Source organism: Porites lutea, chromosome 5 (genome assembly GCF_958299795.1).
Source record: "Porites lutea chromosome 5, jaPorLute2.1, whole genome shotgun sequence".
Taxonomy (NCBI): Eukaryota; Metazoa; Cnidaria; class Anthozoa; order Scleractinia; family Poritidae; genus Porites; species Porites lutea.
In genome coordinates this window covers 13,257,543-13,276,728 of record NC_133205.1, presented here as the reverse complement: position 1 = coordinate 13,276,728, position 19,186 = coordinate 13,257,543, and the positions used below count along the sequence as shown (strand labels likewise).

Genomic DNA, 19,186 nt, shown 5'->3' with positions numbered 1-19,186 from the left:
CCCCCCCCCCCCCCCCCCCGCCATCTCTCTCTCATGAAATTCGCGCTGTGACGCAGGAGCGCAAGGCTTGGAAGCGCATGGACGTCGACCGTCGGCACTGATGGGATATCACGCATGCCACGGCAGCAGAGAAATGACAGATACAACCAGTTGCGCGTCGAACAGGTGGCTGGAATGATCACGCGTAAGGCGATTGTCTTGTTCGTGACATAAACTCCCTATAAAACGCCGCAGAAAATACCCGGCGAGCTGAGGTTTCTTTCTGGCGTGGCCTTTTGTATTTAGGACGTTGTTCGCATGGTTTGTCAGTCGCGTAGTTGAAAAGCCATGCCAGAGAGAAACCCAAAGAGAGGAAAATAATGATAATAATGATGACTCGAAGAATAGGAGCAAGCTCAACAAGCTTCAAACGTAACAAAATTTAAGTCAGGTGATAGCTCAGTCAAATTAAAACGTTCCAATCCCCCCTCTTTGTGAATTAACATTTATTTTTGCAAAGCAGCAAAATGTCCCATGGTGGGGCCAATAGAACATAACAGGATAAAAAAAATGTCTACAAATCTCTTGCTCTGGAAACGAAGCAATACACGCTTTCTTGAAAGAAACTAAAATCGCAGAATATAGTTTATCTAACAAACACACCCCGAAGAAGGACAAAATGACTGCGCAAATTTTACCATTAGACACAACGAGGAAATGTACTTTTGTTTTAATACTTGTGAAACTGATTTTCTTTGTCGTTGCAATTTTTGCAACAAAAGACAATTTCCCTTCATATCCTTTCGTAAAGCTTACCAATTCTTCTGCAGTGGTCGTGCAGTACGATGATCACAAAATTAATATTGCATACGCTTCGCTGATACTTTATTTTTTAAGCAGCAGAGAGCCAATCGTGAATTCGTTATCCAGGGTACTACTAATTTAATTTATTATTAACAATTAACAATAAACTCAGTTGATGCAACTTAACTTTTTGCTTTTGTCCTAAACTACACAGAACCAATGAAAAATTCTTTAAAAATTAACCTCTTTCTGTACTGACAGGCAGAATTTGTTTAACGTAACAAAGCCATTAACACAGTTTACTCTGTCCAGGTTCATTTATTTCATTTCAAAATGGCACAGCCCGGAAAAAGTGAAACACTCAGTCTTCAGTCTCCATGCTTTCTGCTTCACGCATGACTTGTGAGATCTTCTGTCTAAGTCTTTTCTTCTCAACTGTGAATGAAAACTCAAGAAGGTTAGATCAAAGACACTGTCACAGTAGATAAGGATACAGTCTAATCAAAGGTCCTGCTCTTACAGCAGCATATATTGCACGAAACACGGTGCATAGTAGACTTGCCTAAGTCGAACTCAAAATTTTTCACGAGCGCGAAGCGCGAGCGGTAGATTTTACGTTTTCTACGGCAAAAGCAGGGCGGATAAATGTTGGGCGGTGAAACGAGCGCTCCGCTCTTCATTTAATGTGTGATGCGGAGTAGGAGTGGCACGAGCGCTCTTTCCGCGCTTCCGGTGCGCTTGAAGGCCGGCGAAATTTTCCTTTTTGTAAACCGGAAATCCTATTTTCTTTCTGTAACTTCAGGCTACAATGATAAATAGATAAATTCGTTTCATAACAATATCAATAAACACTTTCATATGTTTGTGTCTGTATGCCTATAAGTCAAACTTGTTGGTCGTATAATGCTAAAATTTGAGTTTCATTTGAAAGTGTTGAATACCTCCTCCTTCCACTAAATATCACCTAATCGTCTTTCGCCGTTTCGTTTGCAAAAGCTTAACACTTCTTAACCTCAATTTTTGCATATGTTAAAGAGGGATAAATTTTATATAACATAACAAAAAATTAGATTGATATATTTTGATATAGTGGCGTTGTACAGCCTCAAACTTTGCTTCTCGGGTGCAACGCGCCATGGCGATTCGCACAATGCGTCACAAATCCGGCAACCGCATGTAAACAACATTTATTGAGGTTAGTTGTACGGTTTTTCTCCGTTTTTCTCTCTAAAACAAAACAAGGTAAACGGTAAAAACTGAGGGGAAACTAATTTTGAAGTTTCGAAGAAACAGAAAGACGTATGAAATGTTTTTTTCAAAATTAAAAAGAAAGATGATGGTGATTGAAATAAGCATAATTTCACCTTGCACGAGCTGCACGCATTTATAAAATACCCGTCATCTAGTTATGAAACACGATCTGCTGTCTTTTAGTTTTGACATGGATGACATGGATGAGATTTTCCTTCGTGTTTTATACAGTACTTAGTTGTTTTTGTTTTGGAATAACATCGACATTGGCGAGTAGTAGAACAAAAATATAATTCAGTGGTAGAGTCATGGAAGTAATAAAAGAAACCCTTTGAAAGAGATGTTTGAATTTGTCTCATCCAACTAAACCTCCCGCAAAAAATAGCAACATTTGCCTCTCGGAGACAGCGTACCAGCACAAAGGAACGAGGAAGAAGTGCAAAAAAACAAATCAAGCCGCCATAATTCAGTGACAGCGGCAGTGTTTAATGTACAAACCACATCGCAAGCCCTGACCGAAGTCGAAAACAAGCGACATTTCTAAGCAGAGTCCCAGTCCACTGCATCACACCTTTTTGCTCGGACGCGCTCGTTTCACCGCCCAACCTTTATCCGCCCTGGCAAAAGCGAGCGAGAGAGCGAGAGCTCGACTTGTTTTCCCTGGAAAAAATCGCATCAAGTGACGTCATTTTGGCGCGAACTATTTGCGTACTTTAAATAGAGGAAGATAAAACGCCCACTAAAGCTTTATATTTGAATCAGTTGAATACACGGTTCAGTTGAATTTCACGTTTCATGTGGCGTGATCGGGTTTGATTGACGGCGCATCAGTAAACCGTTCGTGATTGGATAAAACCTACAGGAGTAAAATTCCTCGTGTAAATTCGGCGCGCTGCAGGGGATAAAAGTCCTTCGCGCGGGGGCCAACTACCGGAACCGGAAATGAGAAGCGAAGGAATTGGAAAAAGTCTAGGTGCATAGGTGATCATGGATTTCTATTTCTTTGTCCATCAACTTTGTTATTAAACACTGTGATACTTGGATTTGCTTGTACATGTATCCTAATCCTTACACGCCAGGCTATTTCTGAGAAGCCCCAAAGCAAGCGGAAAGCTTACAGAGTAGTTTTAGAAATGCGAAGAATTACTGGCAATAACTATTATAAGCTGAAGAATTTTATAGCATGTGTACAAGTACGGTAGAACCGCGGTAACTCGAACTCTGAAGGGAAACGAAAAACAGTTCGAGTTAACGAGGGTTCGAATCATCGTAGACTGTTCAGTCTCCTATTTTTTCGTGAGATCGTCGAGATATAGTGCGTCTTACCGTTCATGGCGGCTACTTTGATTTTCAAACGTACCGAGGGGGTCTCCTCCCAAATCGCCCCCGCCCCCTAAGTAGTTTTGACACTCATGGAAGTTGGCAGCCCGTAACGCAAAGCTCTCGATCCCGACGATCTTACGGAAAAATAGAGGACTGTGAAGAGTCTACAGTTATCGGGATAGACTGAATATTCAACTTGCCATGTTACTAATTTTAAATAAATACTGATTTTTTAGCCCCCCGGGAGGGGGTGGGGGGTGGGGGGTGGACTCCGCATATGAAAGGGGTGGGCATGCTCGTCGTCTGGCTTAGGGGTGTAAATTTCGGATTTTGGTCTCACTTAGGGTGTTCTGGGCAAAACGCCATCATATTTAGCCGTAAAGGTCTCGTTTAGGGTTGCACGCGAGAAAATATAAAAAAAACAGGGGTCAAAAAAAGCTCGGGCCACGCCCAGATCGGTCTCCTTTAGGGGTTAATTCAAAATTTCCGACGAGCATCCCCAGCCCTTTGATATGCGGATTCCCCCCCCCCCGCCCGGGTTTTTCAGCACTTTGGTGTATGGTACAATGCAAATTTACTTGTTTTATTCGAAACGTTCACATGATTGTACATTTTTATGATAAACCACAGGTATATCGTTTCCACTGAACCCATGAAAATGAAAGGATTTCAATGAAACCTTTATATAGAGAGAAAACCTTTTATGAGTTTCTAGTAGAACCCATTAAACGGCCATAAATTGGCCCATGGACCACACAGGAGAGTCGTAACACACATTTTATGTTTGATCTGTTCGTTGTACCAATTAAAATCAAACCGCTGTAGGGTTATTTTTAGCGTTTTTACCAATTATACAACAAGGAGAACTAATAAGATAGCATCCGAATGGGGTTACAAGAACCAGAATTCGAGTTATCAGGGTAAATTTCGGTGAAATTTTGATAAAGGGGAACTAACTTCAAGTTAGCGGGGAGTTCGAGTCATCCGAGTTATTGAGGTTCTACTGAAACTTTCAGTTGCTAATGTTAATAAAGACAATGGTTAATCAACCGATTTAATTTCAACAGGGAGCACTAGCTATACAGGCATAGTACATGTAAGTCAGTACCACAGGAAATGTTTGGAAAATAAACACTGTAGTTCAGGGGATAAGAAGAATATGCGAGCTGGTATCATGGTTTTAAGTCCTAAAATAGGCAGAGATAAGTCTGATTTGAAGTGAAGTAACTTACTTTGGATAGTTTAAAATATTCTTTATTCGAGTAAATAATAATAAACTGGACACACCTGGAGGAGCTATGAGTGCTATTCCTTGCTTGACTTCCTTTGACTCAGCTTCCTTTCTTAGTTGCTTGTCAGGCCTTAATCTAAAAACAGTGACAGCAAATTAGTGCATTTAATGCAGTTTTAACTAAGAAAGGTCACTTAAAGAGAAATATGATTGAACCAGACCTGTTTTTGATGTGAAGATCCTGCCTCTTGCTTCGGATTTCTTCTATTCTCTTCATGGCTTTCACTGTTTGAAATCAAATACAATGAGATTATTGCACGAGTCAAATCAGGATCACATCAGATACAAGCTTATATGTATAATCTTTAAGTTATTTTATGTAGGTCTCTAACAGATTTTCAAACCATATATCAACTTACAAGAAAACTAAAGCAGCAATTAAAAGATCTCATACCTACATTGTATGATCCGTGTGAATTTTGCTTCCGTGGAGCAACTTAACTTACATTATTTTGTATCAATGAATGCAAATTATTAATTAAGAAAAGTTAGTAAATTACTGACATGTTACAGGACTACATAATAGTGTCACTCAATCAGAGAGCATGAATACATGCATGTGATATCGGGAAGTATTCCTTGTAATACTCCAGAGAAGCAACTACACTGTACAGTCCAGTCTCTCCACAAAAACCATGTAGTATCTCTCATTGACCGCTGTAACCTATACACTACACCTGGCCTAACAAAATATCTGTTCCGAGAGGCAAAAACTGCCTAGAATTTTAATAGCTTGAGGAAGACTAAAAATATCTAGATGACCATTCCATTCATGTACAATTTTCGAAGCTTATCTAATAAATTCCCTACGATTTTCTGAAGTTTCATTTTTCCCATTTCACTCCCCAGGTAAGGTTAGGCTATTTTTCGTAGAGAAAGGAAACCTAAAATTTTCGGAATCGAAAATGTGATGCAGGGAGGAATCAGAAAAACTACATGTCTCACTTTCATAAAACTTTAAATTGCAGCTACGTTGTATAATTTTTGGGAAAATAATACTGAAGCCCTTGTAATTTTCAAAAGACTCAAGTTGCCCTAGGATGTCCGAACAGAGACAAATTTTTTAGCGCCACTTAGAATGCATTTCTAGAGATCTAAAAGTACTGTGGATTACCTAAAAAGTGTTTTCAAAGCATTTAGGAGGAAACTGTCGTTGGGTGCCCCTGTGTAGTAGAGGGGTAATTTTAGTTGCTGGGAACACTTTGATGTGAATGTAGGACTGCTCACCAGGAGAAGAAAAAACATTGAGAGAAAAATTAATAAAAACACAGAGACAGATTGCACATTGTGAAAAGGGAACCATTAGTTGAGCTTCAATGGTATTTGCCTTATTTCTATTTTCTGGACTTATCATGGTTGATTTCAAAAAGTAATTAGGATATTATAGAAACATTTCATAAATATTTTTGTAATATTGAATATCTGATTACTGTCATTTACACTTTACTCATAAACCCTCCAAGCTGCGACCACTTTGGGTGCCATGGCGACTAAAATTTTGGTTTTGATACTGTAAAATTCCGAAAATAAGCCCCTCCTTGTCTAAGCCCCTCTAAATATAAGCACCCCAAACTCATAACGCAATTACCCTCCGTTACATCGCCCCTCCAAATGTAAGCCCCTGGGGGGCTTGTACTTGGAAATTGCCCTCAAATACAAAGTAAAACAAAGCAAAAATGGTAAATTTCCTTCCATCTATTAGCTGGCCTAATTGATTTTGAAACGCAAATTCCCTTCCATAGATGAGCCCCTCTGAATATAAGCCCCTCCAAAAATAAGCCCCTCAAAAAGGGCCTTTGAAAAATATAAGCCCCAGGGCTTATTTTCGGAATTTTACAGTACTTGAAGAAAGACATGGATGTTACTCAACATGGGTTATAAGTTACCGTATACACTTGTGAAAATGGTAAATGCCGCTTAGAAATATTGTTTTGGCTGAACAATACCATTCTTAAGCCCAAATTAATTCTTAACCAATTATTAAAACTCTAATTATTTACATATATTTTGGGGCCTAAAAAAAATCCTTTGGCAATTAAACCTAAAGAGTTGGTCACCAAATGGCCACCAAAGGAAAAATTTAACTTGGAGGGTTGCTCATGAGGTCCTATAAAAGCTGTAAAGACAGGCCATCTGATATTACGCGATGGTGCGATTTCGCACAATTGACCTCAAATTGCATCAAATTCACAATTTAAGGAAAATTGCATAATTCGTAAAAAAAATGCTAAATTCAAGTAAAATAAACAATGAATTGTAACTTTAATTAAACATTTTCCCAATCTTAATGTTATTTAGGTGATTTACCACGAAGGAAAGCCTTGCAAGACATCTGAAACCTTCAATCGCGGTATCTGGGTGGCCATTTTGATTTCAGAGACAAGCAGTGTGGTCAGCAGTGTAACGGCATCATGTAATATTAAACAAGTCTCCTTTTTCTTTTCTGGGTAAAAATTATCGGACAAATTTAACTATTTTGTTTTAAATTTGATAATTAGATGTTTTATTATTCCTTTACATTCAAATTGCCTGTTAAACAACATTAAAGTGGTTTTTCTCCTTTGAAACCTGGTAAAACAATGTAAATTGAAAAAATTGCATAATTTGTTGCATAATTGTCCCATCTTATCACACAATCTACCCCGAAATATCGCACAACTTCTGATTTTTAATCCCACTCTATCAGATGGCCTGTAAAGAAATCTGTATCTTCATATCATGTGTTACTCACCAGTGTTAGACCACAGCTCTCGGTTATATTTAACAGGAACATGTCTTTTCTTTTCAAATTCTAATGAATTGTCCTGTGAAAGAAGAGGAAGTGAATGAGCAATTACAACTCTAAGGGCCAGTTATTGAAACGGAGTTTAACCTGTGTTTAACAAAACTGTGTTCTAAGCCATTTCAGTTTGCCCAACATTTTTATCTAAACACCACTTATCATGAACAATTTCTATAAAGTAGCGTAGCCTGAAAAAGCCCTTATTTTCTTAAATTGACCCACTAACAAAGAGATCTGAACGTCCAATGGTTTTTTAATCCATGTTCTAAGTTAGACTTCGATTCGACCCTAAATGTGTTGTACATGTAGGTCACTTTCAATCATAATGTGCTGTACGGCATCCATGAGAATTTACGCTGTACACTGTGGCATCATTTGCAGTGTAGTGGCTATTACATAGTGGACACCAGTACTACAGTTTAGTAAATCTTGTTCCCTATATACACACACATACACATACATTGTACAAGTAACTGCTGTGTGTATCTAGTATGTAAGTTCAAAAAAACAATGAAATGCTTGTAAAGGTACTGAAACCTTTAAAAGGAGACTTCTGTAATCATTCTAAAATTTACTCTAATGCCCATGAGAAGACACACAGGGCTTGCACTGTAAGTATCCCGGAGAGCTCCATACAATTCCTTATAATTTTGTTATAAGGAATTGTATGGAGCTTTCCAGGAGACTTTTCTTAATTAGCTTAGGTGCGGCGGATTTTGTCACGTATGATCAGCGCGAGGTGTTTTTCCCGACACCCTTCTGTCAGGAAAATGTCATCATATGAAAGCAAAGCAGACACGATGGCGTCGGCAGGCCGAAGCCGGCAAAAATAATAGGCTTTTCTTCTTCCATTTCAGAGGTCAGTTTTGTTTCAATGTGGTCAAAAATCAGGTTTTTAGGTTGTAGGTAATAAAATATTGTCTTATTCTGTTCTCGAGGACCTTTAGAAAACGAGAGACTATAGAAAGAAGCGTGAAAACGCTTTTTTGGAAGAAAATATTTTTTAATTCCCACAGCGATTTTGCGAAATCGCGAAGCGCAATATATTCAGTTTCTTCCAAAGCCGTCATGATTAAGCAGTGTAATGCCATCACAACTAAAAATGAATTTAGTTTGTATCGCAAAAGCCGCGAAAATAGAGCTGAGAAAAAAAAATGGATCGGAAAAATTAATAAAATCACCAAAAAACCGTCTCACGGGAGCTTTGTTAAACAAACCGTTGGTATGGTTTATTTAATCTGACCTGGAAAAGGAGACGTCTGCACACAGAATACATTTCATCCTACATGTAGTTGTGATTTCCAGAACGGACCTCAGGAGCCTCATTGCCATAATATCTTCTACATTACAGAAACCACACCAGAATCGCCCTGCTTGCGTGCTAACTTTCCGCTCCAATTATGACTATACAGTACCAGTGAATTGTTTCAAAATTCCATCAGCGCGTAGTTAGTTAGTTAAGCAAATATAATGCACAGCACTGTAAATAACATGGTTCTAGAATATCTGACGGCTTCGCGTTTTGTTCGTCGCTGCATGTGATTTAATCGCTTATAACCTAACACAAAATGTAAATGTACCTGAAGGAAATACCGTGTATTACCTTACCTTAACGCTGTGATGTGTGTAAATTTGTCTTTTGCTATGGTTTTAGACAATACGACTTCTCCTGACTATCAATTGTGCTTCGTCAAAACAAGCACGATAATGAAATAGTCGAAGTGCCATGGTGTAGCATTTTATGACAAAGTTTTAACTGGAAAACTTGTTACCATCTGATGTACACCTGTATAGTCTATGTTTGTAAGCTCTGCCTGAGGAAACACTGGGTTACACTGCACCCATGGGTGTGCCACCTAAAGTGCAGCCTATGTTTGTTTGCTCTACCTAAAGAATCACTGGGTTACACTGCACCCATGGGTGTGCCACCTAAAGTGCAGCCTATGTTTGTTAGCTCTACCTAAAGAATCACTGGGTTACACTGTACCCATGGGTGTGCCACCTAAAGTGCAGCCTATGTTTGTTAGCTCTACCTAACGAATCACTGGGTTACACTGCACCCATGGGTGTGCCACCTAAAGTGCAGCCTATGTTTGTTTGCTCTACCTAAAGAATCACTGGGTTACACTGCACCCATGGGTGTGCCACCTAAAGTGCAGCCTATGTTTGTTAGCTCTACCTAAAGAATCACTGGGTTACACTGTACCCATGGGTGTGCCACCTAAAGTGCAGCCTATGTTTGTTAGCTCTACCTAACGAATCACTGGGTTACACTGCACCCATGGGTGTGCCACCTAAAGTGCAGCCTATGTTTGTTAGCTCTACCTAAAGAATCACTGGGTTACACTGCACCCATGGGTGTGCCACCTAAAGTGCAGCCTATGTTTGTTTGCTCTACCTAAAGAATCACTGGGTTACACTGTACCCATGGGTGTGCCACCTAAAGTGCAGCCCATGTTTGTTAGCTCTACCTAACGAATCACTGGGTTACACTGCACCCATGGGTGTGCCACCTAAAGTGCAGCCTATGTTTGTTAGCTCTACCTAAAGAATCACTAGGTTACACTGCACCCATGGATGTGCCACCTAAAGTGCAGCCTATGTTTGTTAGCTCTGCCTAAAGAAACACTGGGTTACACTGCACCCATGGGTGTGCCACCTAAAGTGTAGCCTATGTTTGTTAGCTCTACCTAACGAATCACTGGGTTACACTGCACCCATGGGTGTGCCACCTAAAGTGCAGCCTATGTTTGTTAGCTCTACCTAAAGAATCACTGGGTTACACTGCACCCATGGGTGTGCCACCTAAAGTGCAGCCTATGTTTGTCAGCTCTACCTAAAGAATCACTGGGTTACACTGCACCCATGGGTGTGCCACCTAAAGTGCAGCCTATGTTTGTTAGCTCTACCTTAAGCATCACTGGCTTACACTGTACTCACGATGTTTGCCTCGCGCTCTCTTCAAAGGCAAAAAAGCCATAGTCTGTTTGGCCAAAATCAAGGTTTGTTTCCCCTAAAAAAATTTGACCATATTAAGGCCCCGAAAGACGTTAAAAGTTCCTCCATAACAGAAGAGTGTTTTGCCAGAGTTAACAAACGTTTGGCTTACATGAGTTTCAATATAAAGGTGCAAAAACTTATTAGCATAATTATAGCACACAAACATTGTCATCAAACTCCTGGCTTGTAGCCTGAATAAGCCAAGCAAATATGAATAAAGCATATAACGAGAAATATTCATCAAATGGTCTTGTTAAGTAAATTGTACTTCACTTTGCGAAAGAAATTTATCGCTTGTATCCGTGTTACACATCGAAAAAGCGAGGATTCATCGCATGACATTAGGTAACAGAGGTAATACTCACGAGTTTCACGACTTCCAATTCCACGATTTTTTGCCGAGTAACAAATTTAAAACTTCAATTTTTACCTTACAGTGGTCGGTTCATTTACCTTACATTTGCCAACACTAATAAACATGAACAAAACGATGAAATCCGGCACTCTTCTTTCAGAAGTAGCAAGCCGCATGAAGTAAAATCCACCGATATGTGCTGCATTCTCATTACAAATATAAACATTTGCCGTGAAGAAAATACGACGAGGAGGAAAAAATGCCAGATCTTCGCCTCGGCAATGTATTCCAGCTACCAAGCCGGTGTATCTCCAGAAGGTGGATTCCAAGTGGGACAAACATTGTGATTTTTTTAGGAGCCCTTTGCGCGCAAACTAATTTATTCTGGCGCGAAATGAAGATTAAGAAAATGTATCTGAAATCTAATACACGACAAGAAAATTTTTGCGCTTTCGAGGAGCGCGACGTATTAAATGGGATTAAGTCGGATTAGCTGCCCGCGGAGAAAACATCCCTGCGTGGGATGGTACTTCCAGTAAAAAGCCTCTGTGTCCTCTCATGATTAAATGTAAATAATTTGAAATCACATTGACAATAATTCACTAACAACAAGAAAGGTTAGATCACCTTTTTAACGCAATAGTTTTACCAAATTTTTCTTACACTCTGCCGGTTTATGGTGCCTCAGATTCCGACCTTTCTGTAATACAGAAATTTTTAGACCGGTGTATGAAAAGAAAGTTTATGTCCAAGAATGGTTAATATCAGGGACTTGCTAGAGAGGGCAGACAAGACACGCTACAAAAAAAGATTGAGTGACCCCGAATGTCCGTTCTTCCAGTTTCTACCTAAGGAAAAGAACACGAGGTACAATCTTAGAAATTCGTCAGTCTCTATCCCTAGAATCTACACTGACAGGTTTAAGAACGTTTTTAGTAACAGAATAATTTTTAGATATGATATGTAAATAGTTTTTTGAGTTTATACTGTAACTTAGGATATGTCATTTTATCTTAAGAAATAAAGATTATTATTATTATTATTATTATTATTATTATTATTATTATTATACAATAGCAAATCAAAACTTGAAAATTCTTAGGAAAGTCTACAGCTTAAGTTAAGATCTCCCAAGAAGTAAACTTTAAGAATGGCTGTCTTTAAGGCTTGAGCAGAATCAGAAATGGTCAATCAACACCTTCCTTCATACCGTGTGTGTACAGGGGCATAGCCAGCACATAAACCAGTAATTTTTGGTTTGATCACTCTAGCACTTGTAATAAATTATGTGTTGTTGGGGTGAGCATAAACACTAAGAGCTCAAAGTGTTGGTGAGGTTAGTGACTAGTGCGTACTAGTCATGCGTGCAATCAGCAGAATTATAAACAAATAATTATAAACAAGGATATGTGGAAACATAAGCCAGGCCTACAACAAGTCAAAAAGTTGGTTACTCCTCTGGTGTATGGCTGTAGTTAGTAATTGAGATAAAACTGCTCACTGTGGCATTTGTTTGACTTCTAACTGTGCTTTCTGCAGTTAGCCCTTGATGTTGTAGAGGATAGAGATGTGGATTAGACATCATGATGCAGATTGAAGTCCTACATACCAACTACATAAGTATGTTACCAATAATTATTGCATTCAACGAAGGAGAACGCTTGCTATTTGTGTACCGTACATGAAGTAGTAACCGTTCTGTATGCCATGTGATTTCGCGGTTTGGATGCCATCTTGGACCAGCCTGGCACATTTTGCCTCGATCTCATGTGTTGAGTTTTTCTCACCCGCGAGCTGATATCTATTTTGTGACACTCATTCAAAGATGAAACGTTAGTGATTTTCTGTTTACTACAGGTTTGTTTATAGTTTTTCTCGCAGTTTTCAATTAAGTTTTTTATGTAGGAAAATTTCCATTATAAGATAATTGAATATGTAGATATTATGTTAACAATGTGTTCTGCACACCATATTTGTTTTTATGGATTCAAACAAGATCAGCTTAGATTGACCAGATTTAATTCTATTACAAATAACATCTTTTCGCTTTTAAAAGCTATTTACAGCATTGTATTTGCTTTTGTTTGTCACCATTTTTGAAAAATATACAAGAAGTTGAACAGTGAAACGTTGACCTTTTTATCTCACTAATTCCAGGTGCATTGAATGAGGTGAGTCGTGTTAGCCTAGTGTCACGCAACAAGGGTTTAAAGTGATACTCGAAGCTTAAACTTTTCAGGTAACTTTAATTTTTCTGTATCCCAATTATAAGCCAGTTTTATTGACCATGCTAGAGTGCAAAGGAATATCCTGAGGATCATAGTCAGTGTTTGACCTGTTGTTACTAGTGTTTGACCTGTTGTTACTAGTTTAACCAAGTAAATGTAAAAAGTACAGTACTCTCTTGTGTCCAGTTCTTCTCACCTGCGAGCTGGTATCTATTTTGTGACACTTGTTCAAAGATGAAATGTTGGCGATTTTCTGTTTACTACAGGTTTGTTTAAAAGTTTTTCTCGCAGTTTTCAATTAAGTTTTTTTATGAAGGAAAATTTCCACTCTAAGGTAATTGAATATGTAGATATTATGTTAACAATACATTCTGCACACCATATCTGCATTTTTGAGGAAAAATGAAATAGTATCGAATTGTAAAGTGGGAGGATAAACAATAACACTGATAAAGACAGCTGCTGATATTTGTATTGATAAAAGTGTTTTATTTTGATTTCTCAATATTACACGCCCATCAGGTTTTGCACCCACTTCCCACTACCACTCACTATCCACCACTCCACCCCCCCTCCCCATCGAACGCACTCCCCTAATTTGCAATATTATTATTACTGTGAAAGGTTTGAACCCAGGGGTCATTTCAAAAGTAGGCTGAGTTTGATCATCTGGGTGAACGTGGTCCTGAATAGGACTGTTGTTGTTGACAGTGACTGACGTTTCGACAACCTGTGTGGTAGTCATCTTCAGAGTCAAAGTGAGTTGTATCATGTCAGTTGATGGTATTATACTCTGGTTATTGATCTGATTGGTCAATTACATCATGATGTTATTACTAGTGTTAGTTATACATGTGTAATGTATGGCAGTAAAGCAAACATTTCACTTTTACTTACTATAGCAAGTTCTTTGCCAGCCGCTTTCCTGAAGGCTTTTGTCCACTTTATTTTGCGGGGGTTTCGCTTCATCTTGAAGTTCTTGTGGCACTTTGAACGGCAAAATCTGAAGATCTACAGTGTATCATAAACAAGCTTCATATAAAGATCAACAGCATCAACAAGTTTAAATTGTCTCTTCCTTTATTTATTATGGAGCTGTACAAATCCTTGAGAGGGCTAATCTCTGTTACGTCATTGTCAAAACTATGGTTAATATCATTGGTTGTATGAATAAAGTCTCTCAGACATAACTACAGAATACCTGGCCCGTTTTCCAGGTATATATTAGTTTGAGTGGCTCAGAGGCTTGCCATTTGCTGATGAGCCACCAAGCCCCCAGACCAAGCCACCGAGCCACTTATACCTGTCTCGTTCTGTAAGACACTAACCTTGACTGACAAGAAGCCTCTGAGCCTCCGAGCCACTAAAATACATACCTTTCTCTTTCTTTCACACTCTAACCTTGACTGACAAGCCACTGAGCCACTAAAATTATTATTATACCTTTACTTGTTCTTTAAAACTTATACTTTACGTCTTTCTTATGTCTGTCGACTTACACTTACGACCAGTTGTTCAAATGTTGGATGGCACTATAGAGATTTATCCAGAGGATAGCGTTATGCACCTTTTGAACAACTGGGGCCCTTATCTTTCTCGTTCTATAAACACTTGTCTTGACTAGCGAGCAACCGAGCCTCTTTAAGATTTTGTCCTGTATTCTGTAGTTGCTCCAAGCATTATTTCTATTCGTCGAATAGTGGGTGTTTTTAGACGAAGTCAACCGAACGTTTTCCTCTTCAGGATTTGCTTGCTAGCTCCACACACGTGCGGAGATCTTACCCGTACCACAACAAGTACTGCACGATTACACTGAATTGCGGTCGTTTCGCCCGACGACACAAAATCAACACAAAACACTGACTTTTTCCTCGAATGCCTCGATGAAGAAAGTTGGCAATGATGTGGAAACCGAAAATTCGGAATTCGAACGCTCGATTATGTTGGACTGGACAATTTTTCTTGGTTATTGAGTTCGATCGGAAGGATTTGACAACGCGGAGTAGTAGTTTGGGTCAGGCTGGCCACACATCTTAAAATAAAATGTCAGTAGACGACTTACTTTACAATCATTCCTAACAAATACTGTCCCGTGTCCTGGATATATTGTAGACGAACAGAAATAACACTTTTCGAGGCGCATGTTATTTCAACCTCCGAATAGCGAAGCGATGCAAAAAAAAAAAGGGGACTTAGTGAATTAGTCAGCGGTAAAATAAACCACCAAAGATAAGGTCATGTAAGGAACACAATTTATTATATACAGACCAAAAGCTATGTCGTAAATTTTCGTACGCAAATTAGTTCTAGCCAATCAGAGGAGCGAACGAGCGACATTTCGGAAATGGAGTGGAATAGTTTCGTTTGTTTCACTGTCGATAAAGAAAACGGTATAGAGCCGGCGAAACAACAGCGGAAAGAGATAAACAGAGCGAGACGTAAGCTTTTGTTGTGCTTTTTGTCGGAGCTACTTTGCCTTTCATTTAAGGTGACTCAACCCAGTTTTTTTGGGGGGGTACCATCCTACTTTGAAGCTCTCTGGTATCGCCACCTTTACTTTTATCGTAAGTCTAACACATAGAATGGATAACATATAGATCAATCTACAATATAACATAAAATTTTTGGCGATCGGAGTAAATGTCACGTGGTTATAATGCCACGCCCCTTTGAGGTCTGAGTCGAAAATCTGCTGTTGCCGGCATTTTTTCGTGAAAATCTCTCGGCTACACATAGTGCGCATGAGTGCCTTGCGCTGAACAGAGTTTCACCAAAATCGCAAAGACCCAATTCGAGAAATTCAGCGGTTTCCAAATTTAGGTCATAATTTATGCGAAAATGATAAGCAAACTTTACACGGATTATATCTAATAAACTATGAGATTCATCCCTTTATTTTGGGCATCGTTATAACAGATGGGTCCTTGCAAGTCAGCAAAACAATTTAGGGCCCAGGGGCGTAGCTAGGGAGGGGGTCGTGGGGTGCCCGTGACCCCCCCTTGGTAGGCCTTCTTTTGAGCAAACAACCTACAATATTCAGGTGGCGAAAACGCCATGACAATATCTTGGCCGTAAAAGCCGTTGTTGAAAAGCCCACTTTTTTAAAATTTGTTTTTTTGTAAAGTATTTTCGTCAACGGCTCTTGTCTATAGTTAATATGGGCCTTCATGCCGCGAGAATACGTGGTATAATACGTGGAGGTCGACATGACAATCTGGTGAGTAGCCTTTGTGACCCCCCCTTTGAAAAATCCTGGCTACGCCCCTGGGGCCTTGTAAATGCGCGCGATTTCGAGTAAAGCAAACATATACAAATTATAGTCTTCGCTATTAGTACCACGCTTGGCTGACTTCCGAATGCTCACCGAGATACCGTATGATAATTTAGTATAAGGAAATAGAAGGGATTCCCGTCACGAGTTGGTTTAATTATTGGCTTGCATTAAACCTATGAAAAAATGATATTTTTTTAATAGTAAGTAGATTTAGTGTGTAGCACTTCTTGATTTTTTTGCAAAGGCACAAGAAGCACGAGAATTGATTAAAAATTGTGAGTTAAACCTCTATGTATCACGCGATAGCCTGTCTCACTGTACCAAAATTATCATATCTCGGTGAGCATTCGGAAGTCAGCCAAGCGCGGTCATTGCACGCGTGCTGAACAAGAAAGCTGTATAATGACAGACTAGAAACAATAGACAACTCCCAAAGCACAAACTCGGCCAAAACGCTAAAAATCTTCAATGTTTACTCAAGTTTGGGCTTATAGAAGGTAATGTCACAGTTTTTCAATGACCATGAAATTCAGAGTCTGGGTAGATAGTTAATCAATTGTAGCCCTGAAAAAATTTGAAGGAAAAAAAACTACGAATTTTAAAGAAAATGCTTTTTTCGTGAGATTGACTCTTAAACGCTGACAAACGTCATTAAACAGCGAAAACTATAATTTGTATATGTTTGCTTTGCTCGAAATCGCGCGCATTTACAAGGCCCTAAATTGTTGTTGCAACAGCAGATTTTCGACTCAGACCTCAAAGGGGCGTGGCATTATAACCACGTGACATTTACTCCGATCGCCAAAAATTTTATGTTATATTGTAGATTGATCTATATGTTATTCATTCTATGTGTTAGACTTACGATAAAAGTAAAGGTGGGGATACCAGAGAGCTTCAAAGTAGGATGGTACCCCCCCAAAAAAAAACTGGGTCGAGTCACCTTAAGTTTAAGCTTATATTGAAACCGGCCATTTTACTTAAATTCACTCATTTTAAATTGTGCATTGAGAACAAACAGTTAAGATTACTTATAGTTCTTGGATTACCTAATATCCTCTCCGTCATTTATGTTTTTAACAAACGTTTTTACAGAAAAGGTGATACTTTGTTTTCGTTGTCATTTTGCGGTAAGTGTGAAGCGGCAAATTTTATCATTTTTGAAAGATTTAAAACAAAAAGGCCCCCAAAATGAGGAATGTCTCAGTATGTATATAATAAACACAATACCATATGGAAAGTGCTTGGTATGGTATTTACGCACTTGTTGTTTTTGTATCAGAAATCTTACTCGTTCGCTGCGCTCACTCGTTCGATTTCTGATACGTCTACAACTCGTGCGTACATACCGTACGCCAGCACTTTCCATGAAGTATTCTCTAGTAACGTTGTTGTCTTTTTACTTTTTACGATAAACGAAACGGGAAACGAAAACGTTGCTCCCGCTCATTCCTTATAACAAAAGTAAATCGCGCGCTCTGATTGGCCAGTTAGCCACTACCATTTGCCCGTGGGTGAACGCCAAGAAACTGAGCTAGCGCGGTAAAATTTAGGCAAATTCATCAAATCTCCTCTCCTGACGGTAAAATATATACACCTCATTCGATGGTTTAGCATATAATACGTGCGGATATTTTGCGAGTTGCGTAGTATTTTTCCGAGCCCCGCAGGGGCGAGGAAAAATACGAGCAATTAGCAAAATGACCGCTCGTATTATATGCAAAACCATCGAATAAGAGGTTTATTATTCCACTACAAAAAAAAAATTATCTGGCAATTGGCTTCTATTTTTTGGTAAGAGTATTCAGAGACATCCTGATTCTGTATGTGAGAATGACGTTAACAATTAGAAAAATGTTCGCGCGTATTATATGCCAAACCATTGAATGAGAGGTTAATTATTTTACTGCAAAAGAAAAATGGTATTTTGGCTTCTATTTTCTAATGCAAGTATCCAAAACATCCTGATTCTGTCAGCCACAGTTGCTCCTTTTGCATCCACCGGTATTCGCCCTGTTGTAAACCGGTTAAACCAGGACACTACGGTGTATTACGGCCTCGTATTTTGCTTTTTCTCTTGACCTTATATGGTAAAATGACATAATAGTGGAATAATAAACCGATGAAATACACAGATGGAAAGTGGAAGTTGAAGAAAATACTAAGCTGTCGTTTTGAAGGAAAAAAGACAAAAGATCAAGCGACAAATCTGCCCTGGATGAATTAATCACTGTTTTCCCCACGGCTAGAATCGGCTGAAGGAAAATCGAGCGAGCGAAGAGTTAAGGTACATTTTGTGTGTTTTTTATGGAAGAGAAAGTCTGTTTGAAATGTAAATTTATAAATTAGCATTGTGTTATTGACTTTTTGGTCAAGCTGATGCTAAATTCAGGCAAATATTTTAGGAAACACGCTCAAATTCGAGACAGCTTAATTGTGAAGTTTTCATCGCATCGATTAAGGTGACTCGACCCGGTTTTTTTTTGGGGGGGGTGGGCCGAGTGAAAATCTCTCGGCTACACATAGTGCGCATGAGTGCCTTGCGCTGAACAGAGTTTAACCAAAATCACAAAGACCCAATTCGAGAAATTCAGCGGTTTCTCAATTTAGGTCATAATTTATGCGAAAATGATAAGCAAACTTTACACGATTATATCTAATAAACTATGAGATTCATCCCTTTATTTTGGGCATCGTTATAACAGATGGGTTCTTGCAAGTCAGCAAAACGCTTTAGGGCCTTGTAAATGCGCGCGATTTCGAGTAAAGCAAACATATAGAAATTATAGTTTTCGCTATTTGTTGACGTTTGTCAGCGTTTAAGAGTCCTTCTCACGAAAAAAGCATTTTCTTAAAAATTCGTAGTTTTTTTTCCTTCAAACTTTTCAGGGCCACAATT

General features: G+C 39.0%; 1 protein-coding gene across 1 annotated transcript; it reads right to left on the bottom strand.

Annotated features, from left to right (window-relative positions):
* Positions 1-1,081: 1,081 nt before the first annotated feature.
* On the bottom strand, positions 1,082-15,201 carry LOC140937733 (probable ribosome biogenesis protein RLP24). Its single transcript, XM_073387298.1, has 6 exons — positions 15,076-15,201; positions 13,911-14,024; positions 7,380-7,452; positions 4,810-4,873; positions 4,645-4,724; positions 1,082-1,218 (listed from the first exon to the last, which is right to left on the bottom strand). The coding sequence occupies exons 1-6, from the start codon at positions 15,154-15,156 to the stop codon at positions 1,145-1,147; spliced, it is 486 nt and encodes a 161-aa protein (XP_073243399.1). The 5' UTR covers positions 15,157-15,201; the 3' UTR covers positions 1,082-1,144.
* Between the last annotated feature and the right edge of the window lie 3,985 nt (positions 15,202-19,186).